At 36.9% G+C, this 24,884-nt stretch overlaps 7 protein-coding genes across 7 annotated transcripts; 5 read left to right on the forward strand and 2 right to left on the reverse strand.

Annotated features, from left to right (window-relative positions):
- Positions 1 to 274: 274 nt before the first annotated feature.
- LOC104784607 (meiosis-specific protein ASY3-like) lies at positions 275 to 4,933 on the forward strand. Its single transcript, XM_010509643.3, has 10 exons — positions 275 to 479; positions 1,073 to 2,608; positions 2,710 to 2,857; positions 2,962 to 3,093; positions 3,171 to 3,234; positions 3,321 to 3,470; positions 3,544 to 3,602; positions 4,069 to 4,203; positions 4,382 to 4,473; positions 4,561 to 4,933. Exons 2-10 carry the CDS (start codon positions 1,079 to 1,081, stop codon positions 4,630 to 4,632), a joined length of 2,382 nt encoding a protein of 793 aa, XP_010507945.1. The 5' UTR covers positions 275 to 479; positions 1,073 to 1,078; the 3' UTR covers positions 4,633 to 4,933.
- A 1,825-nt stretch (positions 4,934 to 6,758) lies between these two features.
- On the forward strand, positions 6,759 to 9,136 carry LOC104784608 (transcription factor PIL1). The gene is made up of 6 exons (XM_019245450.2): positions 6,759 to 7,003; positions 7,182 to 7,719; positions 7,825 to 7,935; positions 8,027 to 8,092; positions 8,203 to 8,268; positions 8,589 to 9,136. Exons 1-6 carry the CDS (start codon positions 6,927 to 6,929, stop codon positions 8,982 to 8,984), a joined length of 1,254 nt encoding a protein of 417 aa, XP_019100995.1. The 5' UTR covers positions 6,759 to 6,926; the 3' UTR covers positions 8,985 to 9,136.
- A 1,291-nt stretch (positions 9,137 to 10,427) lies between these two features.
- Positions 10,428 to 12,897, forward strand: LOC104784609 (cytochrome P450 709B1-like). Its single transcript, XM_010509648.3, has 5 exons — positions 10,428 to 11,001; positions 11,128 to 11,354; positions 11,465 to 11,721; positions 11,811 to 12,174; positions 12,262 to 12,897. Exons 1-5 carry the CDS (start codon positions 10,719 to 10,721, stop codon positions 12,688 to 12,690), a joined length of 1,560 nt encoding a protein of 519 aa, XP_010507950.2. The 5' UTR covers positions 10,428 to 10,718; the 3' UTR covers positions 12,691 to 12,897.
- A 623-nt stretch (positions 12,898 to 13,520) lies between these two features.
- On the reverse strand, positions 13,521 to 15,623 carry LOC104784610 (26S proteasome non-ATPase regulatory subunit 6 homolog). Its single transcript, XM_010509649.3, has 7 exons — positions 15,381 to 15,623; positions 15,121 to 15,211; positions 14,875 to 15,020; positions 14,565 to 14,787; positions 14,305 to 14,413; positions 14,035 to 14,203; positions 13,521 to 13,926 (listed from the first exon to the last, which is right to left on the reverse strand). The coding sequence occupies exons 1-7, from the start codon at positions 15,431 to 15,433 to the stop codon at positions 13,722 to 13,724; spliced, it is 996 nt and encodes a 331-aa protein (XP_010507951.1). The 5' UTR covers positions 15,434 to 15,623; the 3' UTR covers positions 13,521 to 13,721.
- Positions 15,624 to 16,195: 572 nt separating this feature from the next.
- LOC104788730 (cytochrome P450 709B2) lies at positions 16,196 to 18,736 on the forward strand. The gene is made up of 5 exons (XM_019245601.2): positions 16,196 to 16,951; positions 17,056 to 17,279; positions 17,391 to 17,638; positions 17,727 to 18,093; positions 18,179 to 18,736. Exons 1-5 carry the CDS (start codon positions 16,669 to 16,671, stop codon positions 18,608 to 18,610), a joined length of 1,554 nt encoding a protein of 517 aa, XP_019101146.1. The 5' UTR covers positions 16,196 to 16,668; the 3' UTR covers positions 18,611 to 18,736.
- A 1,163-nt stretch (positions 18,737 to 19,899) lies between these two features.
- LOC104784611 (uncharacterized) lies at positions 19,900 to 21,149 on the forward strand. The gene is made up of 2 exons (XM_010509650.2): positions 19,900 to 20,780; positions 20,867 to 21,149. The coding sequence occupies exons 1-2, from the start codon at positions 20,060 to 20,062 to the stop codon at positions 20,941 to 20,943; spliced, it is 798 nt and encodes a 265-aa protein (XP_010507952.1). The 5' UTR covers positions 19,900 to 20,059; the 3' UTR covers positions 20,944 to 21,149.
- Positions 21,150 to 21,585: 436 nt separating this feature from the next.
- On the reverse strand, positions 21,586 to 24,510 carry LOC104784612 (pectin acetylesterase 3). The gene is made up of 12 exons (XM_010509651.3): positions 24,095 to 24,510; positions 23,768 to 23,850; positions 23,448 to 23,577; positions 23,257 to 23,330; positions 23,091 to 23,177; positions 22,883 to 23,007; positions 22,727 to 22,787; positions 22,573 to 22,626; positions 22,407 to 22,484; positions 22,165 to 22,270; positions 21,933 to 22,078; positions 21,586 to 21,838 (listed from the first exon to the last, which is right to left on the reverse strand). The coding sequence occupies exons 1-12, from the start codon at positions 24,306 to 24,308 to the stop codon at positions 21,731 to 21,733; spliced, it is 1,266 nt and encodes a 421-aa protein (XP_010507953.1). The 5' UTR covers positions 24,309 to 24,510; the 3' UTR covers positions 21,586 to 21,730.
- Between the last annotated feature and the right edge of the window lie 374 nt (positions 24,511 to 24,884).

Below are 24,884 nucleotides of genomic sequence, written 5' to 3' on the forward strand. Positions count from 1 at the left end.
ATGATTAAACAAACTCTTCTTTGTATTACCGAATTAATTGACGGTTCTTATTAAAGGGGGTTATTAAACTCACCGTGCTTGACCGTCAATTTTAACAGAATCGGACACGTGCAACGATCGTCTTCGTTTGTAAATGATTGAAATTTTTTTGAGAGGCGAATTAGAGCGCCAAAATTTTGAGAATAATAGGAAGAAGATCACGACACGCGTAATCACCACCTCAATCTGACGGCCACAACGTAATGTAATTCTGAAAAACCACAGGGGTAAAATCGTCCAATATTTCCGGCGTCGCAGATACACTCAATTCAGCTACAGTAGTGTGTGACTGTGTGTTTGCGAAATCAAAATTTTTCCAGTTTCCCTCTCCTCTCTCTCTCTCTCTCTCTCCCCTTCGAAATCTCTCTGGCTCATCTCTCTCTTTTTCTCAGTAATTTTTCCGGTGATCCTCTCTTTCTCTCGGCGCTCACTTTGATTTGGTAATTTTTTGGTTATCGACTCGATTTTCTCTGATTATGTTTTCGATTCATGGCTTGTGGCTTTCAGATTCAGTGAAAAATCGTTGCGATCTAAGCCCTCTTTTCGTTTCTATGGTGTTATCGTCTCGATTAATAGTTCCGATACCTGCGCGTTGTAGTGTTATTTTTCAAAATCGTTAAGCGTTGATCCACCATGATTAGGGTTTAATACATCTCTTTCGAGCTTCTTAAATTTGTTTTACTCGCTATTTTGGGTTGATTTCGGCATCTATCATCTGTGTTTATTCTCTAGTTATCGTGTGATACTACCCAGATCTAGCATCGTCTTTGGGTATTTCGATTCCCACAGAGATAACACTCCGATCCAAAGCTTTGGAAATCGAATACCCAAAACAAGAGGACGCTAGATCTGGGTAGTGAATTTGGCATTCTTATTTATTTTGATTCATTATAGCTCAATTTAGCCTGAGCTGTACTGCTTTAGCTAGCAAGTTTGTGTTGGCGTTGATCTACATATGACTGGACTAGGTGTTCGTTCTTACTTGTTATTCTTTACCCAGTAGTATTGTTAACTTTTTGGTGATAATTTTCAGGAAAAGATGAGCGACTATAGAAGCTTCGGCAGTAACTATCACCAATCAAGTCAGTCCAGAAAGATTTCTATAGGAGTTATGGCTGATCCACAACCAAAGAGAAATCCTGGGACAGATAAGGCTGATGGAGATGTTATTGCCAGGGTAGAAAAGTTGAAATCAGCCACGGCAACTGATTTACAGGCGAACAAGAAAGATAAAAGTGATTTAGCTGCCAAGCAAAGAAGTTCAGCTCAGGTCACAGGACATGTGACCTCATCTTGGACGAGATCGTCTCATCGGAAATTAGGGACTCTGGAGAATGTTCTTTGTAAGCAAACATCTAGTTTGTCTGGTAGCAAGGGATTAAACAAGGGACTTGATGGAGTACATCAGGCACCAGCTCGTGATTCATTTCAAGGATTTCCCATCTCGAGTCCTCAGCACAGTCATGGCGAGCTAAATGGTGGCAAGAACGATAAAGTGACGGATAGGAGTCCAGAGAGGATGGAAGAACCTCCAAGTGCAGTCTTGCAGCAAAAGGTTGCATCACAAAGAGAGGAGATGGATAAGCCAGGGAAGGAGCAAAATGGAAGTACTGATGCTTTGAGATCAAAACTGTGGGAAATATTGGGAAAAGCTTCACCAGCAAATAATGAAGATGTCAACTCTGAGACTCCAGAAGTAGTGAAGACCAACTTAAAGTTGAGTCAAGACAAGGGCTCAAATGATGATCCTCTTATTAAGCCTAGACACAATTCAGATTCTATAGAAACTGATTCTGAAAGCCCTGAAGTTGCAACCAGAAGGCCAGTAACTAGATCGTTGTTGCAGAAGAGAGTAGGAGCCAAAGGTGTCCAGAAGAGAACCAAAGCTGGTGCCAACATAGGTCGCAAAACCGCTGAAGAAGTAAATAATATATTCTCTTTTGATGAAGGTTTGCGTGGAAAAGCTGGCACTGCTGCTATGAATTCTGCTGTTATGCCTAAGAAACAAAGGGGTAGAAGAATAAACACTGTTGTACAATGCCGTAAGGCTCATGCTCGCAAAAAGGATGAAGCTGATGGGATTCGGAAGGAGGCAAGCAAGAGCAATACTCCTCCACGTTCCGAGAGCACAAGAACTGGCAAAAGATCTTCATTTGCAGACAAAAAGGGAAGTTCCCATGAGCTTCATCCACAGAGCAAAGCCCCGAAGCATAAACCAGATATTAGAGCATGGGAAAAAGATTTTCATCCATCTCCAGAAGCTGAGACAGCAGCTACGCCAGAGATATTCCAGGGATTATCTAAAAGTGGTGAGAAAGAGGAAAGACCGAATGTTGTTTTCATGGAAAATCCTGTTGAGCCAGAAAACGAATTTCAGAGTCCAACGTTTGGATATAAAGCACCAATCTCAAGTCCTTCCCCATGTTTTTCTCCCGAAGCATCTCCTTTGCAACCAAGGAATATTAATCCCACTTTAGATGAGACTGAAACACCAATATTTAGCTTCGGTACTAAGAAAACCTCTCAAGGGACAACAAGCCAAGCGTCAGATATAGAAAAGAGATTGCCTGTAACCTTCATAAACTCAAGCTGCTTTATCTAAGTTAAAAACTATGCATGTTGACTTTACATAATACTCTCTGACTTGTGTTTCCTTATTTTTTTTTCCAGGATTTCTTGCAGAAGAAAAGAGATTATTCTTTCAGAAGAGAAAGTTCTGCGGAGCAAAATGAAGATTTAGTTCTCTCCGATCCGTCATCTGATGAGAGAAACTCAGATGGTTCAGGAGAAGATTCACCAATGTTGGGCCATTACAACAGTACGCTTCTAAATTCTTTCCCTAGACCATACAGAGACTGGAGGATCTTATTTTCTTTTAAACACAATCCATGTTATGCTTATTTTATTGATTGTCTGATTCAGGCCCCGAAGAAAGAGAAACTGCCAATTGGAGTAATGAGAAATCTAACTTGGGCTCTCGCTCAGCTAAACGGAACTCTAACTTTAAAGGCACTGGACGTGTCGTGTTAAGTCCTCCCACGTCTTTGTCCCAAGGTATAATGCTCATTTGTATGTCATTGTTGTGGTTTTCAATGCTGCACCCTCATTGTTTTGTCGTGGTGACTAAGCAGGGATCCAGAAAACTGATTCCTTTCAGGATTGTTCAGAGATGGATGAAGATGATGGCTTGGGAAGGTCTCTTAGTTGTAGAAATAACTAATATTACGTCTCTACCTTGAATCTTCGTTTCCGTCTTAAGTTGATTAATTACCATGTCTCAGGGCTGTTGCCTTGTTCGCTATGGCTCTTCAAAACTATGAGAAAAAAGTGAAATCTGCAGCTGAAAAGAAGTCCTCAGAAATCATAGCATCAGTGTCCGAGGAGATACATCTAGAGTTGGAGAATGTCAAGTCTCATATCATAACAGAAGCGTATGTTTCTAAAATTGATCCTGCATTTCTCCTTTTTAATATTCAGTCAATGATCTTGCTAATTATGGTACAGGGAAAAGACGAGCAACTTAGCCAAAACTAAGAGAAAGCATGCAGAAACAAGATTACAAGGTACAGCAACGTGTCATATCTTGATCACTGTGATATAATTCACAGGCATGAACATTAAGAAAGCTTCGAAATTTAAGTATACTATCTTTGCAGTTTAATCCTGACACAGGGTGATAAATAAGAAACTTGGCTTTAGATTGCATTTAGTCTTGAAGTACTCACTATCTTGCTTCATTCTGCTACCTTCATTTCTCCTTGAATAGACACACACAATTCACTTATCTGCTAAGATTTTTAATGCAATCTTGGTTTAGGTTCCCATATTGACATGAAACTTGCATGTAACATAGTTCCTCAAAAGACAGAACTATATGCTCAATTCTTATAAGTAGAATTGGAAAATTGACTTGTGTCTTGTTGTGGAACATCAGAGTATTGAATTGTCTTGATATGGCCACTTGTTGAAAAGAATAATCAAGCTCCATCGTGATCTACTGTGTTCACTGACAATCTGATCGTATTACAGAGCAACAAGAGAAAATGAGAATGATCCATGAGAAGTTCAAGGACGATGTCAGCCATCATCTTGAAGAATTCAAAAGTAGTATTGAAGGGCTTGAAGCAAACCATTCAGAGTTGAAAGGCAGCATAAAGAAGCAAAGTATGTTCCCTTTTGCTTTTACAACAACACTAGAGCTGCTATGAAACATGATTGTATTGGGGACTATCAAGTATCAACGTTAGATATTCTTCCATGGCAAGAGAGTTTTGATATAACAGGAGGAGGACAAGCGTTTCCTAAACTGACTTTTTAAGTTTTGTATATCTCTCCTTCACAGGAACATCACACCAGAAACTCATTGCAAATTTTGAAGGAGGCATCGAGACAAAGCTGGACAATGCGACCAAAAGAATCGAATCTGTGAACAAGGCAAGTAGTTCTTCTTGTGCTCCTAGAATAAAAGCATAATTTGAAAGCATATAAAACTCAAATATGGTGTCTATGGTACACAAACAGTCTGCGAGAGGAAAGATGATGCAGCTGAAGATGATTGTGGCAGAATGTTTGAAAGATGATGTGTTCGGCTGACCTGAGCGCCTCACAGAATCAAATCACACGTAAGTCGTTATTCTCCACTTAAAAAAAAAAAACACTAGGGAAAGATATACCAAAGTTATGTTATTATGAGTTTTTAGTTTTCAGTACTAAACCAGAAGAGAAAAAAACCCTCTCAAGCCAAACCCAACTTTGGTTTTAGTTAGTGGTATCAAGAGTCGAGGCGAATAAAGAAGATGGTTGAAATGCTTTTGACTCTTTAAGTTTTATTGTGAACCCACTAAAAAAAAACACAACTTATATATATATTCCAAGTAAGAGTCTTTTTTTCTTATAGCAGTGTGAAGGTTTGATTTATTTATTTTTGCTAGCAACTGATAAAACTAAATTATTGATCGATTGCTGTACATACACACACTTGCAAACTGTAACAAAACCAATCCCTGCAAAATTATAAAAGAAAACAATATTTTGAGCGATCGATTAGATAAGTAAAAATGCAGAAGACGACAAAACCAGGAGCAGTGGTTAGGAAGGAGGAGGGAGACAAAAATAAAACACAAAGGGAAGGGAGGGTGGGTTGAAGAATCACGCGGGCATCACGTGAAGTGCACGTGAACTAGGCCCAATAAAGCAAGTTGTGGGTCCAATTTAGAAAAACTTGCTTTTGAGGATAGGGGCCCATACCTCATTTATCCCCATATGTCTTTTCTATTTTTTTTTTATTTTATTTATTATTATGGGGAGTGAAGAAGGTTCGTTCTCGTTGCCACTCGCGTGGGCAAATTTTGTTGTGCCCGTCTCTGTCTCTCTCGCTAGTCACAAGTCACAGCAACAACACCCTCACTCACTGTTAAAATTCCACAGAGTAAAATTTCAGAATTTTTGTAAATATTTTCATTCCCGGATTCTCTTTAGATATTTTTCTTTGATTTATCTGATATGTAGTAATGTAGACGAAAAAAAGAATAAGAATATATAGATATTTTCATTTATAGATCTATTTTTGGATTGAAACGATTTGCATCTATATATCTATTTGATAACTCTTCATTTTTATTGTGACCTGAAAGACATTAGACAATTTTGACTCATCAAATGTTTTATCGAGGGCAAGACAATTTCCTTTACTTAACTGTCCGTCGGTGCAATATAATACTAACATGTATATGAACGTAAAATATAGACAAAGAAAAAAAAAAGTGTTTCTTATTTCTTACTTTATGTTGGAAGGTCTTTTTTTTTTTTTGTCATTGCATAGTTTGGAATTTGGTCCTAAAGTTTCTAGCTTTTCTACGAAACAAAAAAATGTTCGTAGTTGCATGACGACAAAAGAAATGTTAGTTGCATTATTGTTGTAGCATCATCGGAGAGAGATTTTTTTGGTCCACCAGTAGATTATTATATAATATATCATGAAAAGACAATTTCATAACTTGCAATAAAAATCTATAAATGCGTTTTGTTCCTTTACATCAAAAGTAAAAATATCACAATTCACAAAAAAATATCTGACTCCGTATTGAGTTCATTAGTTTGAAAGAAAACGAACGCCCATGCTTATAATTAACGTGAAATACTACAATTTTTTTTTTTCTCACTTTAGATGGAGACGACAAGAAGACAAAGAAAATGTCATCGTATTCGTGGATTTTGACTTTATAATAGTATTAGATTACAACAATTAAGAAAAGGGAACGGTGGAGAAGAAAAGCGAAGTCGTTCACAAGGTTTGTCTATCTTCGGTCTTTCACTATCGCCCATACATTATCTTGCTTCTCCCATACAACGCCACCACCACCACCCACTATTATTCTTCTTTCATTAATCACATCACACATTTACGCATTTAACTTAAAATACTTATAACCTAAAATACATTATTATGATTGTTTTATAAAGCTTGTGAAAACTTAATTTAGCAAATACAACAATTTTACGTTCACTAACATCGTTTGTTTGTGTTATGAAATAATACTATATATATCTATAATATCAATACTTATATATCTGAATTTTGACATTTGAAATCGACCAAAGTTTGTAACATTGTAAACTTCGTATTATTTTTAATACTAATGTGTCGATACTACCGTGTCATAGTCATGATTCACACCCGAAAAATACAAATATGAGCTGTGGACCAAAACAAATCCTCCATATATCAATCTTAAATTAAATAAACGATTATATATATGCAGGGACTTCATAAACCCCTATATATATAGAAGAACAAAGTGTGAAGTCCGAATCTCTCTGGTTCTACATTTCACAAAAAAAAACAGGAAAAAGGTAAACCTAAACTTTAATTTGTTCAGTTTACTTCAATGGAAGGAAAGCAGTTAGCATCATCTTCATCTCATCAACCAAACGTGATTTCTCCATCATCAGGCTTTAAACCTAAGTAAGTTTATGGATTTCATCTATACTTTCTACGACTTCTATAAACATTAATTCACACACACATGACAAATATAAATTTGTATGCAAGTACATGGAGTAATCTTTGTTTATATATACGTGACTACTTTTTTTTTTTTTTTTTGTTAATTGGTAATTTATACGTAACTCTTTTCTTACAGATTAAACGATCAAGATTACATGGAGCTGGTGTGCGAAAATGGAAAGATTCTTGCGAAGACTCGAAGGCCCAAGAACAACGGTTCTTTTCAAAACCAACGTACGCAATCTCTCTTGGATTTGTATGAGACCGAGTACTATGACGGTTTCAAGAAAAACATCAAGAATCTTGGAGACACACAAGTCGTTCCTGTGAGCGAACCTCCTCAGCCACAACAAAATAAAGAAAACAATGAACAAATCAACAATAAGAAGAAGATTAAGTCCTCCAAAACCGAATCTGAGAGAAATGTCTCCAAAAGCCACAAACGAGTTGAATCATCAACATTAATCGATGATTCTGCTAAGGGTCCAAAAAATGTTGAAGTTACTACGGCTCCTCCTGATGAACAATCTGTAGCTGTTGGAAGATCCACAGAATTGTATTTTGCTTCTTCGTCGAAGTTTTCTCGAGGAAGTTCGAGAGATCAAAGTCTTTCTTCTTTAAAGAGGAAGCATGGAGACATTGAAGAAGAAGAATCAACCTATTTAATTAGTAATGTAAGATAAATAAATTTGTTTAGTTGGTTCATTAAATTCTTTCACACACATGGTAGAGAGATCATCACACAAAATTTGTTTTTCTTTTTGTTTATAATTATGCAGAACTCGGATGATGAATCTGATGATGAGAAGACACAAGTCCATGTGAGAACAAGAAAGCCGGTGACTAAGAAGAGGAAACGAAGCACAGAAGTCCATAGGTTATCTGAAAGAGTGAGTTTTACATATATCTAATATACACTCTCATCATTTCATGAAATTTCACATTAGCTGTAAAAAATTAATGCTAAGGATTTGTTAACAGAAGCGAAGAGATGAATTCAACAAGAAAATGCGTGCTTTGCAGGACCTACTACCTAACTGTTACAAGGTTTGATATTAACACTTAAACCACATTAATTAATTAGATTTTGTTATACTTAAAGAGTTAATATTGTCTTTTTTGTGTGGAGATTTCTGAATACGTGTCATTGTTTATAGGACGATAAGGCATCATTGTTAGATGAGGCTATCAAATATATGAGGACCCTTCAACTTCAAGTTCAGGTATTCAAGAATAATACATCAATTCAACAAGATTTCATGGTCTTCCATAAAAAATAAAATGATTATGTCTACATGTTAATTTGTTTTTCAACATCAAATTTTTCGTAAAGTTTTTTTTTTTTCAATTTGGGTAAGGCTTTTTACCTCTACTATTAGAAAAATGATTCTCGATTAAATCACTAGAAGCTAGTTTCATAAAAAAGTAAAAAAAATACAAATTATACTACTAAACTATCAAAACTTATTACTCAAATATTTTACTACAATGTACTTTTTACATGTGAAATCAATACTTAACATGTTCTAATAATCGTTTACAGATGATGAGTATGGGAAATGGATTGATACGGCCACCTACAATGTTGCCAATGGGTCATTATTCTCATCCCATGGGTCTAGGAATGCATATGGGCGCAGCAGCAGCGACACCAGTACCGCAGTTTCTGCCTATGAATGTTCACGGAGCCGGGTTTCCAGGGATGAACAATGCATCATCACAAATGCTAAGCTTTCTTAATCACCCCACAGGACTAATCCCAAACTCTCCCATCTTTTCTCCATTGGAAAATTGCTCTCAGCAATTCGTGGTGCCTTCATGTCTTCCTCAGACTCAGGCTACTTCTTTAACTCAGTTCCCAAAGTCTGCATCCACCTCAAACTTAGAAGATGCAACGCAATTTAGAGGAAGCAATGGTTATTACCGCTCGCTAAACTAAATAAGTATTTGTAGTTTGACTTGGACAAAAAAAAAGTGATTTTTCCTAAGTATCATCTAGTTTGTGTTGTAGTTTATGGGCTTAAGGGCCTTTTGGTCTTGGAAGGATTGAACATTTAGACAAAATAATATTCCAAATTTTATTTGACGAAACTCTATTCTGATTTCTGAATGGTCTGATAAGAAGATAAAGCAATTTGCCAATTAATCTTCAGAAGGTGACGATGTCGGTTTTAACGTTACCTTCTCCCGCGAGTAAGTAAACCCTAAATCCAACTAACATGTGACTGCAAGACGACTCATTATTGTACCTTGACGACCTTGTTGTGGAATTTGAAACAATTTTTTTGCCATGTTATAAACTTTTTATACTTAAAAACTAATAAATTACTAAAATTAGGGCTTGATGGACTTTTCAGTGGACTAATATTTCTTAATTGGGTTTCATTGAACGCCGAAACAAGGGAGTGATGAAGATGGACATTGAATTTTTGATAATAACGGCTAATTTTATTTGATGATGTGACTCATATGGACGACATTGAATTAGCGTCCGGTATTTAATGTACATTACAAAAAATTAGATACTACTTTCACATGTGAAGATTATTATTATTTATAAAATAAATTTAAATGTGAATTAGACTAGAATACTTCTTTAAATTAGGTGACTCTGGTTTCAGAACTTAACATGATACTTAGAGAAAGAGGATAGTTAAGTCTAAACCAATACCTTAAAGATAGAAAATTTGCAACAACTTTCTTTATATATGAAACCATGCAAAAGTATATAACAAACGAAAAAGTGTTGAATTTAAAGATTCGATGTCACGATCAATCACATTACACCGTCGGTTGATAATTTATTTCTTTGCACACCATTTTTTTAACTGTATCTATAAGACACCGTCGGTTAAATCCTCTAGACTTTAGTAGCTAGTTTTATATCATGATCTACGTCACTACGTGACAATATTTGCCACTTCTAGTTCTAGATTCGGACTCTTTCTACATGTGTCCGTTGATATAACAAAGGTACAAAACCCTCGTCGTCTGTTAGACTAACGTAGAACGACTAGTATCCACATACTATATAAGCATGATCCTGAAATTTTAACAGCAAGTCATCTTTACGACAATATCTATATTCGGATTTGCGTAATAATTTGTGTGAAGGCTCTTTCTTTTTTAAAAGTTGATTAATAAAAAAGTCAACAAGAAGAAAGTGGATAGTTACGTTTAAAATTTGGCCAGAAAAATCGAGCCTTTTTGAATTTTTTTTGGCCCTGTTTTGCTATATATATACTAGCATCTGTAACTTTTACTGTTTCTGAACACGAAGTAAGCACAAACACGTCTGTTTATTTTCGATTTGAGAACAAAAAAAAGTAATTAATAAAGTAAAAGCTGCATTATACATGGTATGAATGGAATAGTGGATTCTAGATTAAATTAGTCTATAGCAGAAATTGGTACGTGACAAGAAAACTAGAGAAAGTATAAAAGAGACGTTGGATGCCTATTCTAGTCTAGATAAAACGAAAATACAGTAGTACAATACTTGTTTAAATTCACAATTATATAGATATATAAATAAACAGTAAAAGTTATAACTTTTTTTACTTATTTTACAAATTTTAGTGTAAAAGCAATTAAAAAAAATTATATATATATGCATGTAGTCACCAAACCAACAGCAATGGAGAAAATTTAACACATTGCTTAGTTATTTACAATGGAGATCATAATCCCGATCAATCATATCTTGGCACTACTTGTCTTGATCCTTGCTCTCAAGACATACGACGCTTTTATGATCATAGTTTGGCAGCCGTTTGTGTTGACCAGAAGATTCAAGAAACAAGGAATCTCAGGTCCAAAGTACAGATTCTTGTACGGAAACATCGGCGAAATAAAGAAGATAAAGAGAGAAGCTCAGCTTTCGATTCTTGATCCCAGCTCCAACGATGTCTTTTCTCGTGTTCTTCCTCATTATCAACAGTGGATATCTATATACGGTGCCGTTTCCTCCATCTCTCTCTTTTGTTCATCTTTATGTTTTTAGCTTTTTCTTAAGAAAATGAATTTTCCTTAGAGGGATGCGTAAGCGTAACACACAAGTTATCTATGGTATATGTTATTAGGAGAGACATTTCTTTACTGGAGCGGAACAGAGCCGAGAATATGCATCTCAGATCCTGAACTTGCAAAACAGATCTTGTCAAGCAAGTTAGGTTTCTTTGTCAAATCACAAATAAGACCCGAGGTCATCAAACTTGTCGGCCTCAAAGGACTTGTTTTTGTCGAAGGTACTGATTGGGTTCGCCATAGAAGAATCTTGAACCCTGCTTTCTCCATGGATAGGCTCAAGGTCTTTTATTCCTTCTTTCTTAACTCGATTTGAGAACTTAACCCTTAGAGAAGACAGACGACGTAGTTTATCTATTTTTTGTTGTTATGATTCTTCATTCTGTTGATCAGAACATGACGAACGTTATGGTGGCTTGTACGCTCAAGATGTTAGAGGAGTGGAAAGAAGAGAGGAGTAAGGAAGAAACAGAGCAGTCAAAGATTAGAAAGGATATGAACAGAGATTTTCAAAGACTAACCGCCGATATAATAGCGACAGCTGCATTTGGAAGCAGTTACGTTGAAGGAGTCGAAGTGTTTAGATCACAATTGGAGCTTAAGAAGTGTTGTAAAAATTTTCTCACCGACATGTTTATCCCTGGAACTCAGTAAGTTAATCACTATGCTATTTTGCAGTTCTCTGTTCAGACAAGATTCTTAGGTTTTGAAATATATTGGTCTTTTCTTGTATTCCAAGGTATCTTCCGACACCTTTGCGCTTTCGAATATGGAAGCTGGAGAGGAAAATGGATAACTCAATTAAGAGGATTGTAAGTTCGAGACTACAATCAGAATCAGATTATGGAGACGATCTTCTGGGAATCATGTTGAAAGCTTACAAAGCTGAGGAGAACAAACGAAAGATGAGCATCGAAGAGATCATACATGAATGCAGAACTTTCTTCTTCGCAGGTCACGAAACCACTTCGAATCTATTGACATGGTCAACGATGTTGTTGTGTTTGCACCAAGATTGGCAGGAGAAACTCAGAGAAGAGATATTCAAAGAATGCGGTAAAGAAAAAACCCCAGATTCAGAGACTTTCTCCAAACTCAAACTGGTAATGTTTATCTTTCAAAAGGGTTTCTTGGCACAAAGTGAGGTTATGTTTCTTGTGGTTGAAGATACCTGTTTATCTATCTTGCAGATGAACATGGTGATCATGGAGTCACTTAGACTTTACGGACCAGTGTCAGCTTTGTCCCGAGAAGCATCAACAAATATTAAGATAGGTAACCTAGACATTCCCAAGGGCACAACCGTAGTCATCCCACTTCTGAAGATGCATAGCGACAAGACTCTTTGGGGATCCGACGCGGAAAAATTCAACCCAATGCGGTTTGAAAACGGCGTTTCCAAAGCCGCCAGCCATCCAAACGCTCTCCTAGCGTTCTCCGTCGGACCAAGAGCTTGCATTGGCCAAAACTTTGTCATGATCGAAGCCAAGACAGTGCTCACCATGATTCTTCAACGGTTCCGGCTTAGACTCTCGAGCGAGTATAAGCACTCGCCGATGGATAACCTCACTATTCAGCCTCAGTACGGCTTACCCGTAATGCTTCAGCCTCTGAAGTAAACAGCCCAAATTAGTAGAATCTCTTAATGAAACTACTATAACACTACTACCTAGTTTTCATATGGACCGGCTTATTTAACTTCCTTATGGTGTGCTTAACTCATCTTTATCAAATAATTGGGATTTTATAGTCTCAATTTGGGCCCTTAATGGGCTAATTGTGTGTACTTAATGCTACATACTAATTAATATTCATAATTCATAGTAGCCAAGTGAGAAAACAAAACTATTCGTATAAATCGTATTGCCATCTCTATATATAATTGAAAAGTAGAATAATGTATCCATCTTATGAGATTCATTAAAACTAGGTAGCCACCGTTTGGAAGCAGTTATGCTGAAGGAATTGAAGTGTTTAGATCACAAAAAAAAGCTCCAAAAGTGTTGTGCTGCTTCTCTCACTGACGTCTATATCCCTGGAGTCCAGTAAGTGTATACATAGTCATTCTTCTACTTTGAACGTTCTTTCTTGTTTTAGTGATCTGAAGATTCGTTCTTTGTCTTGTATCCCAAGGTACTTTCCTACGCCTTTGAATCTTCGAATATGGAAACTTGGTAGGAAAGTGAACAACTCGATCAAAAGAATCATAGACGCGAGGCTAAAATCGGAATCCAAGAACTACGTAAACGATCATCTGGGAATCATGTTAACAGCTGCAAAATCTAACGAGTCTGAGAAAAAGATAAGCATTGACGTTCTTCTTCGCAGGACATGAAACTACATCGAATCTATTGACATGGAGTACGATGTTGCTTAGCTTGCACCAAGATTGGCAAGAGAAGATCAGGGAAGAGGTTATCAACGAATGCGGTAAAGACAAAATCCCAGATGCAGAGAACTGTTTCAAACTAAAACTGGTAAAAATACAGATTGCAAAAAGAGTTTCTTGCGGCTAAAGAGACCTGTTTTTGTTTTCTTGACCTAACTACAACTAATCATTGCATGCAGATGAACATGGTGTTTATGGAGTCACTTCGTCTATACGGACCAGTGGTAAAATGTGCTACGATTAGCATCAGAAGATATGAAACTAGGAAACCTCGAGATCCCTAAAGGCACGACTAAAGTCCTCCCGATCGATCACACGAGACAGCTTCTGGATCCTGTTTAGCAAGAAATCCCCTTGCTTGATTGTTGCCTGGTACTTTGCATGAGGGCGGTTAGTCTCCACAACACCTGCAACTTTGTCTATCTTGCATTGAAGGTTCCCACCAGCACTCAAGCGTGACAAGTCCCTGTAAGATTCATTTAAAGCCGGTTTTAACTTTCTATTTTATCGCTTCTAAAGAAAGAGCTGGCAAACTAAAAAGATACTAAAGAAATTCTCATTAATTTTTGCTTACTGATCAATGAAATCCACAGAAACGCCAAAGGCCTTTGCCATGGCTTCAACTGTCACAGTCTTGTAAGATTCCAAAAACTGTGAGTAACCCACCGTTCTGACTTCCCTCATGTAAAACCGAAAATGCGGGTACAAGTAATGGTCAACCTTAATCTGCTCAGCCATTCCAGCTGAGAACATACCCCAATAATGATGTTAGTAAACAACAACAATGCAGACCAAGCAACGTGCATACAAAAATATGACATACTAGTCCTTGTAATAAACTCACCGAATGCTGAGAAAAACGCCTTGTACTGGCACTCAATCAAGGAGTTGAGAAATTCAGAAAGGAAGGGAATCTTCCCAAGAACGGTTAAGATCTCAGGTGCATCAACAACCTGTCAAATTAGTAGCACTATATTAGTTTCACAAAAAGATTCACATCCTCCAGAACAAAAAAAAAAAAACAAGATTCATCATTTTGAAAGTTATCCAAACTAAAAATCAGATAACTCGGAAGTAGAAGGAATGAGAAATTGACAAAAATACCATTTGCTTAAGCGAAACTCTGTCCAGAGTAACGATGCTTGTCAGGACGGTGTAGAATATAAAGGTCTCATATGGGAAAATTTCATATGTTGTGAAGGTTGATATCGAATCCAGAAATAAGGTGGCAGCCTTCTTAAAGTTTCTGGTGGACATGCAATACAAACCTTCATAGACATTCAACCGGTTCTTCCTCTCCCAGTCACCACCACCCTCTTCAAACAATCTGGCAAAGGCAAAACAGAAAGTGTTAGAACAAATGCATTAACAATGAAGCGTAGTCTCAGTGAAGGCAAATTGACAGACTACTTACTTTTTGGCTTTGTCAATGCTCTTTGACACCAAGTCGAAGTCCATAAAGAAAAAAGCAAGCTGCAATGTGTAGAACACCAAGTCCATTTTTTGCCCAACAGCAACAGTTTTCCCTTCAGTGAGTTTTAGCTGCTCCAAAGCTTTCTCCTAGATAGATAGAATTACAAACCGAATAAAAAAAATTTAATGGCCGATCGAGGAAGTTCTCTGAACTAAAGCATAAAAACTAATGACAATGCTCACATACCTTATCACGAATCCTGATGAAATACAGAGCCTTAGCAAGATGAGCTTCACGCACTTCACTTTCACCCAAATTCTCTTCTGCGTCAGCAATCCTAAACATAGGAGAATGCAAGGAAAAAATATCAAAAGACACTTAAATCATCCATCGAAGCTACAAAGAAACAAAGAGATTCCCAAAATCTTTACTACACATGAACATAGAGATTCCCAAAACAAACACAATTCCTGAAAAAAAAATCCAATTCTACAGTGGAAACTTACTTCTCTTCAAGCTTTTTAAGCTCCTCCTCATTAGCGTTCCGAATAGAATCCATGGCAAATCAGAATAGCTTTGATACAGATTTGTGAGAGAGAGAGAGAGAGAGAGAGAGAGCAAAAAAATAACAGAAGAGAGTTGGCTTGAGCGAGGAGTAAGAGGAAAAGCGAACACTGGTCTCTTCCCTTTTTTTTTCACTGGTAGAATCTCTTAATGAAACTAGTATATAACACTTGTACCTAATTTTCATATGGACCGGCTTATTTAACTTCCTTTATGGGTGTGCTTAACTCATCTTTATCAAGTAATTGGGCTTTTACAGTCTCAATTTGGGGCCCTTAATGGGCTAATTGTGTGTGTACTTAAATGCTACATACTAATATATATTCATAATAATTCATAGTAGCCAAGTGAGAAAACAAAACTATTCGTATAAATCGTATTGCCATCTTATCATGAATAAAAAGCTAAAGCAACAAAAATTTGTACAATCGGTTTTCAAATATTATGATGAAAGTCTCTATCAGAATTCATTATAGAATATGGCAAAATATGCCAAACGTAATTAAGAACTGGGATGTTTATATTATTTGTGGCTGGTTTGCCCTTTTTGAGACGATTACATGTGTAAATTATATAACGTCTGTAAATCGAGAAGATAAGATTATTGCATAAGCAATGACGTCATCTATTATACTCAAAATGTGTTCAAATGAATTCAAAAAGACAGACTCCCCCACACATCTCCTCCACTAACGATAGGCGTTTTTAGAATCCGATGTTACCTTATATCATGCATGCGTTACATTGTACTAACTTTAGTTCACATGTAAAACAAATTCCATTAAATTATGTTATATTGCTTTTATTTATTTAAAAAAAAATAAGTGTGACACTAACTCCTATGTTTTACTAAGATCATACCTCAATTCGCAAATAAAATCCAGAACTTAATTTGTCTGTTAATCTGTATAACTCGAATAGACTTCAATAGGTTAAACAAAGATGATCATTCATAAATTTAAGAAATACTTAAAATGTTTACTTTTTAGATGCTAAAGCTAATATATACAATATTTCCTTTCATTGTTTCTTTCTTTGATCGGTTACAATTTTATTCAATTCTTTCTTCAAAACGGGAATAAATAGAAATATTTGTGCTTATCAGAAACACAAGTCACGGAACTCACACTTCAACGACACATAATAAAACTGAAACCCCCCACTTCAGAATCACAAGGCAAACTTAAACACTCAAACCCAAAAAAAAAAAAAAAATTGCTTGTTCTTTCAATGGAGCTCCTGAGCACGATCAATCTCTTAGCACTACCTCTTTTAATCCTTGTAGTTCCGAAGATATATGGAGTTTGTTGGATCCTTTTTTGGCGGCCATTGATGCTATCAAGAAGATTCAAGAAGCAAGGAATCTCAGGTCCAAAATACAGGATTTTGCATGGGAACCTCCTCGAGGTTAGGAAAATGAAGAAAGAAGCTAAGCTTTCGGTTCTTGATCCTAACTCCAACGATATCGTCCCTCGCGTTTTACCTCATCTTGATCAATGGATTTCTCAATACGGTGACACTCTCTCTCTCTCTCTCATCTTCCTTTCTTTAGTTTTGTTAATCACTAGACTAGTCAAAGATGCGTAACTCACAAGTTACCAAATGGTATCTTATTAGGGGAGACGGTTCTCTACTGGCAAGGAACATCCCCAAGGTTATGCATCTCAGATCATGAGCTAGCGAAACAGATCTTATCGAACAAGTTTGGTTTCTTTGCTAAATCAAAGACAAAACCTGAGATCCTTAAACTTGCTGGTAATGGACTCATCTTCGTAAATGATCTTGTTTGGGTTCGTCATAGACGAATCTTAAACCCTGCATTCTCCATGGACAAAATCAAGGTTCTTTTTGTTCTTTTCTTTATATTGTTCCTTCTCATGTCGATTAGAAGACATAAAACGGTAGCACTTTTTTTGCTAAATTTTTAGTAATTTCTTCATTTTATCGATCAGCTCATGAACCAACTGATGGTGGACTGCACTTTGAGGATGTTCGAGGAGTGGAAAAAACAGAGGAATGGTGATGAATCCGAGCAAGTTGTTATGATGAACAGAGAGTATAAGAGATTGACGGCTGATATTATAGCCACCGCTGCGTTTGGAAGCAGTTATGCTGAAGGAATTGAAGTGTTTAGATCACAAAAGAAGCTCCAAAAGTGTTGTGCTGCTTCTCTTACTGATGTCTATATCCCTGGAGTCCAGTAAGTGTATAATCAATCTTTCGTCTACTTTAAAAGTTCTTTCTTGTTTTAGTGATTTGAAGAATGTTTCTTTGTCTTGTATCCCAAGGTACTTTCCTACGCCTTTGAATCTTCGAATATGGAAACTTGGTAGGAAAGTGAATAACTCGATCAAAAGAATCATAGACGCGAGGCTAAATTCGGAATCCAAGAACTACGGAAACGATCTTCTCGGAATCATGTTAACAGCTGCAAGATCTAACGAGTCTGAGAAAAAGATAAGCATTGATGAGATCATAGAAGAGTGCAAGACGTTCTTCTTCGCAGGACACGAAACTACTGCGAATCTATTGACATGGAGTACTATGTTGCTTAGCTTGCACCAATATTGGCAGGAGAAGATCAGGGAAGAGGTTATCAACGAATGCGGTAAAGACAAAATCCCAGATGCAGAGAACTGTTCCAAACTCAAACTGGTATTGCAAAAAGAGTTTCTTGCGGCTAAAGAAACCTGTTTTTATTTTTTTGACCTAACTAACTACAATTAATCATTGCATGCAGATGAACATGGTGTTTATGGAGTCACTTCGTCTATACGGACCAGTGATAAATGTGCTCCGATTAGCATCAGAAGATATGAAACTAGGAAACCTAGAGATCCCTAAAGGCACGACTATAGTCCTCCCGATCGTGAAGATGCACAGAGACAAAGCCGTTTGGGGAAGTGACGCCGACACATTCAACCCTATGAGGTTTGAAAACGGCGCTTCTCGTGCTGCTACTCACCCAAACGCACTCCTCGCGTTTTCAATCGGACCAAGAGCTTGCATTGGCCAAAACTTTGCCATGATGGAAGCCAAAACCGTTCTCGCCATGATTCTACAACGTTTCCGGCTCAATCTCTCTGGAGAGTATAAGCACGCGCCGGCGGATCACCTCACTCTTCAGCCTCAGTACGATTTACCTGTGATGCTTAAACCTATCAACGGTTAAAAGAAGCAAGATGCATCCCCCTGTGTATAATGGACCTTTGTGGGCTAAATACTAAACTAAGTTATTGGGCTTGTATTAAGAATCACTTGAGCCAGACTATTAATTAATTAATGATGTTTAAACTAATTGCTATTTTAACGTAGCACGTGTTCGGATATCAGGTGCCAAAGACTATAGTCAAACCGACTGGTCCAATGATCCTACGGTTAGATTGCTCCGAAATTTTAATAACATTCCATCATCAAATAAATCAACATCCTACTAATAATTTATAAACATATCAGTGTAGTAATTATATTTAAATTAGAAAGTGACCAATATTATAAAGGAAAGACAAAGTTTATAAGTTAAATAAGGAGATGTAAACATCTTATGGGTCCGGTCTGGTGATCTGATGTGATCATACAAGTTGGTTTATGATTCGATGAAGAAATTTCTTCACAATTGTTTAGACAAAGAGTACAATAGCATTAAACTAGTAATTTCGTTAGTGAAAAAAAATTATGAAAAATGAAATGAAATACATATGAGAATGCAGTCCACATACACATGGTGATAAAGTTTGAGAAGAGAGGAGTGACGGAGAAAAGTGTAAGCCACATACTATACGACTATCCCTGCCGGCACCACTAACTCTCTTGACATTTATATGTGTAATTAATTTTTTGAGAATGATAGATATATACACATGGTTATATATATATATATATATATTAATACCCTTTCATTAAATTTTCCAAACTACAAGTATGACTTTCTTATCGTTTTTTCTGTATAAAATTCTGAATGTTTAGAGTTAGGATATTTTTATTTTGTTTATCATATCGGTTAATACTTTTTGATATAAAATTTAAACATAACTTTCAGAGTGTATGTGTATACAATTTATTTTTGTTTTTAAGTATGCGTGGAAAAGCTACAGTAACTAGTTTTGTTATTTTATCATTAATTGTAGAAAACATCAGCAAAAGGCGTAGGTGTTGGTATTATCAAATTATTTAGTCGAGGGTACATCTCTCCTAATTCCTTGGTTACCCTCACCAAATGAGACCTATGGGACCAAGCTTTGTCTTTGATAAGAAGGGGTAGTTTATCTAGATAAACTCCAGAGATCCTCAAAACGATATCGCGTTATATGGAACCTGTATTTAAGTTACAAAAAAACAAAAAAAAAAAAAGTAATAAAACGGTAGATTAACTAAAGCTACAAATTTGGATTATGCATTAAACACGCGTTACAGGTGTCGCGCGAACTTAAAATTATGATGATAGTGATAGCTTTGTAAAATGTCTGAATACACTTACTCAAGTCTTCTATATTAGTATTAAGAGTTTTTAAAGACACAAAAAACAAACAAAATACTAAAGATACAAAGAACGATCTGAAAACGTTGAATTGTGCAAACAAACAACTCTTAGTTGTATTCTTTCTTTTGTCAAATCGTGTTAATGGCGTCGGACGAGAGCATGGTGATCAACTCTTCTTCGGTTCTAGACGAAGATGATTACGATCACGACGATAGTACAGATCATGATAGCTTTCATCATTACTACCAGACAAGGCAAAACAGTTTGTCTAGGTTATCTATCTGCACAAGCTCCTTCCACGAAGACGATGAAGATCATCATCATCATCATCATCCTTCAGAGCTACTTGGTAATTTCGTCTCTGCTCTGTCACTAGAGAGCTTGGACGACGTCGGAGCCGATGCCGACGGGGAAATCTCCGATGACGATGGTGACGTTTCGGAGTCGGACAAGGAATCTTCCGGGTTCTACTCTCTCCCGGAGACCACATCTCACCGGAGAAGAAAACTCACGGTTTCCGGAGATGGTACTAATAAGTGTAATATAGTAAGTCAACGGAGAGAAAAGAGCAAAAGAGGGAGTCAGTACGGTCATGGGTTTAACAGCGTTGAGAGAGACAGCGACGGAGAAGGTGGGAACCGTTACGGAGGAGGAGGAGAAGAGTTGACGGTGCTAACGAAGGTGAGAGGAGGGAAGAAGTCAATGAAGATGGGTTTTGAAGAAGTGAAAGCCTGCAGAGATCTCGGGTTCGATTTGGAAGTTCCGGGTCGGGTTTCTTTATCCGGCGGGTCTAACCGGGAGACGACTCAGACTAGTAGTGGCGGCAACTCTCCCATTGCCAACTGGCGTATCTCAAGTCCTGGTAAATTAAATTTTACCAAAACTGATACGTTCTTTTTTTTTTACAGAGGTAAATGTTATTAATTGTGTGATTGTATAATTATTTAGGGGATGATCCGAAAGAGGTTAAGGCAAGATTGAAGATGTGGGCACAAGCGGTAGCTTTAGCTTCTGCATCACGTTAAACTTCTTCTATTTAGGGTTCGTCTTTCAAAATATTAGCCATTTTTTTTCATCCCTTAGTCTTACGAGTTGTTTTTTTCTTGTATCGGTAACTCTGTTTCGTGGGTTTGTAAATATGAAAGCTACGTATACTATTGTTTCATTGTATATTCAAATAAAAACTACACAATATACTTGTAAATAAACAAATTCACGTGGATTGTTTTTACCTCATAGGCTCATAAGATTGTTTCCTCATGATTATTGTGCTCGAGTGAAATTTTTTTGTTCTTAAAGCAATCAGAATATGGATTTTCAACACAAAGGGACCTCTAAAAGCCAAAAGCTAAAAGCACCCAATTCAAATCACCATATAAAGAAGTTATACTTTCGTTAAAAGCAGAGTCTGACCGATTTAGGTCGGATGCTTTGTGTGTATTATACTCCAATGAATCCAAGGAATATGCCTTCTTTATGTTCCTTTTTAATTGAATTTTATATATGCAAGGACATGAAACTTGTCATCACTCACTAACCAGATTCGCTGATTCAATCAAATATATCTTAAAGTTGTATGCAGAGAAACAAGTTGTACCAATTTCATAAAGAATTGTATACCAACCCAATATATCAAAACTAGATCAAACACACAAATAAATAACTTATTTTTGTCGATGATAGCATAGATTATGTAAAGATGAAATGGCTACAGAAATGTCCATTTGTGGTTTTTTTGCAGGAATTGTAACTAAAGGTATGGTGTATAGTTTGTAAGAATCAGGTAAGCTGTTTGAGTTTGAATATGTCAATTCACTTGAAGATGAGATTGTGACATGTTTTGTCACAAGGGTAAGGACAGTCAATGGCTTTCACTGTTGTTCTGTCAAAGTACCAATCACCGACAGATTTAGCAACGGTCTGCAAAAAAACAAAAAGGAGCAAGCAAACAAATAACAGTAGCTCTTGCAACGAAAGATAAAACTATTTACGAACTGTTGAGAAAAATGTTTACCTTGCCATGAACAGTGGGAGAATCTGGTGCATACCAAGTGTCCTGTCTTTCGGATTGGCAGTGTGCGAAGCATGAGTTTATGAACAAACCGTTATGAGTTGATGTCGCGAAAGATTTTACAGCATCCACCATTTGTGTCCTGAAGTCTGGCAAAAGAAAAGGATAATAAATTTTAACAACCACGACAATGGTATAGTTTAAATAATGAGGGTTGAATTAATAAGATACTCACCTTGGAAGAATTGGATTTGAGATGAATTACAATGAGAGTGATCTGATTTGCATGCTTTCCAAGAGCCGCTTAAGTCAGCAGATGGTGGAGCTAAACTCTCTTGTACCTGAGGGAGATTAGAAGTGAATAATTGTACCTGATGGAGCTAAACTATCTCGTTCTGTTTCGTGAGAATGAAATGTTTGCTAGAAGTGAAAGAGAGAAGAAATGGGAGTGGTCAGAGATATGGGAATGGGTGTTACCTGCCAAGAGTCATATGCTGCGTTCAGAAGAAACATGGGAGTCTTAATGTCTGAAACCAAGTTCTGGGGAAAGAAGCACTGAGGAAAAGAAACAGAACAAAATATATTAGCTTGAAGATGCTCGAGTCTTGTGGACCAGTGACTATCAAGAAAGTAAGAAATATACCGAAGTTGGATCCAAATGCTTAGTACAGGTAGTGGACAGTTCCTTTTGGAGGTTCTAGAATTTGACATGAAAACAATACAAAATTTACAGTAAGGGACCTAAGATTAATAGTATAAATTCTCCGGAGCTAGAAGTTCTCTGATTCTGTGATTACCTGTACTGTAACAACACCTTGGTACATTTTCCGAAGCGAGTGGCCTCCAGAGACATCCACTCTACATTTTCAGTTGAAAACCTTTTGAAACTTAGGTATGAAGAGTTAATCAAAAGATCTTAAAGAAGAAAAAATAAAGTTGAAGAAGAGACTTACGCATCCATAAACATCCCAGCATCACTTAAGCATTTCACTTTGGTAGTACCAGGCAATAGTTCCTTGAACTGATCACAGTGCAGGATGGAAGCTAATCCCCCAGCTGAACATCCAGAGAGTAGAGCCTGCGATAGATATTTACTTACATCAACAAGAGCAAAATCTAATAACCTGATAGGCTGATGATAGTTGAAAGTAAATGCAAAACCTGATCTGCTTTATGCATGCCTTTAGACAGTAGTTCTTCCATAGCTACTTGCCAGATTCGTTGTCCTCTATAGAATAGTTGCGAGCTCTAGATCAAATACATTAGAAGCAATTAAATCAAAACTTTCAGAGACGTGAACAAAACATGAAAGTACTGTGTGGCTAACCTCATCCTGACTATCACCTGTGAAAGAAGCACCATCGCAGTAACGCAATTTGACTCTGTTCCAATTGAAGAAATCTGAAATCCCACAAAACAAACAGACAAGCAGGCAGGTATCAATACAGAGAGGCAAAGACATCGAGTCCTTGTTTGCAAGCCATAACGTGCACAGACAGAGTCATGCGTTGGACTAACCAGGATTCTCATTAGCTTTATTGCTCAAAATTCCAGTGAAGGCCAAAACTTTCTCCATATATTTTGAAGAACCACGACGAGTTGTTTTCCGGAAGATACAGCTCCTGCGTGTGTTGCACCATCCTCCACCCTGCATCACATTACATATACGAATCTTCTTTAGTCAAAAACTCAATTAGCATAATAATAACCAAATTGTGAAAAAAAGACTATAGCTTTCATCTTATATATAGTTATATGCGAATCTTCTGTAGTCAAAACTCTTTATCAAAATTGTGAGAAAGACTAAAGATTTTCATCATATAATATAGTTATGTTACCTCGAGTTGGATAAGCCACCTGTTAGCTCCTGATCCAGAACCACGGTGTAGATGATAACCAGGTAGTGTTCCATCCAGGCACACTACAAAATCAATTGAATGAAAAATATTCAGATAAAGTACTGATCTTTAAACTCGGTTAATCTGAATCAACAAGAACAAATCCGAGAGAGCATCTATCTTAGTATAAACAGATTCAAAGCATGACATCAAAATTTCAAGCTTCAGGATATTGTGATTAATCAGACTAGTCTAGCAATCTCCCTAATACATTCAACTATTCAAGTATCACCACCAACACATTCTAGAGAGAGAGAGGATTCATACCAGCTCCTTTGGGGCCAGCAGCCTGAATCAAGGTGAGAGGCACCATGAGAAGCTGAGAAGGAGACTTTGCCGCCGTCAACTGACTTTCGAGTAACGAGATCTTATCGTCAGTATCTGTCACATTCCCGAATCCATGGCTAGATCCGCTACTAACCACGGAACACAGCCAAAGACAGAATACCACCGCAGCAATCCGAAACACGCTGTTCATCATTCTCCACCGTCGTCACAAAGCCGGAGAGCTGGAAAAAAAGTTTTTGACTTGTTTAAAAAGATTGAATTATGTTGGACTGGACGACGAATCTTGTTATTGCATGTGTGACATAGATAGAGATGGTGAGAGATTTGGCTTTTGTTGTGGTAAATTAATTATTACCTCACACGCGGACATTATTATTTGTGGTAATAATTGATTTATGTCAACTAAGAACAAATCTTGGAATATTTGTCTTTATTTGTCCCACAATTTTAATTATATACTTCTATAAATAAAAATGGTCACAAATCCCTGATTTGTTTGCTAATCAAACTTTTTTTTTTTTCTCTTTTAAATCTTACTATGACCAATCATTATTACTGTTTTACAGAGTTAATCAAACTAACATAATAGTATGACAAGAGAGTCACTCAAGGGTGTGTCTGTCATTGAATATGTTCCTCCTCAATTACCGCCAAAGACCAATTTAATGTTCCTCCGTTTTGTCGGCATCAGCCAGCCAAGCTCTCTGTTATCTATCTCACGCCGCATGCGCTTCTCACGTGGTGGAACTGGTCCGTGACTGGGCCTATA

The sequence above is a fragment of the Camelina sativa genome, chromosome 5 (assembly GCF_030686135.1).
Source record: "Camelina sativa cultivar CO46 ecotype springtype chromosome 5, ASM3068613v1".
Taxonomy (NCBI): Eukaryota; Viridiplantae; Streptophyta; class Magnoliopsida; order Brassicales; family Brassicaceae; genus Camelina; species Camelina sativa.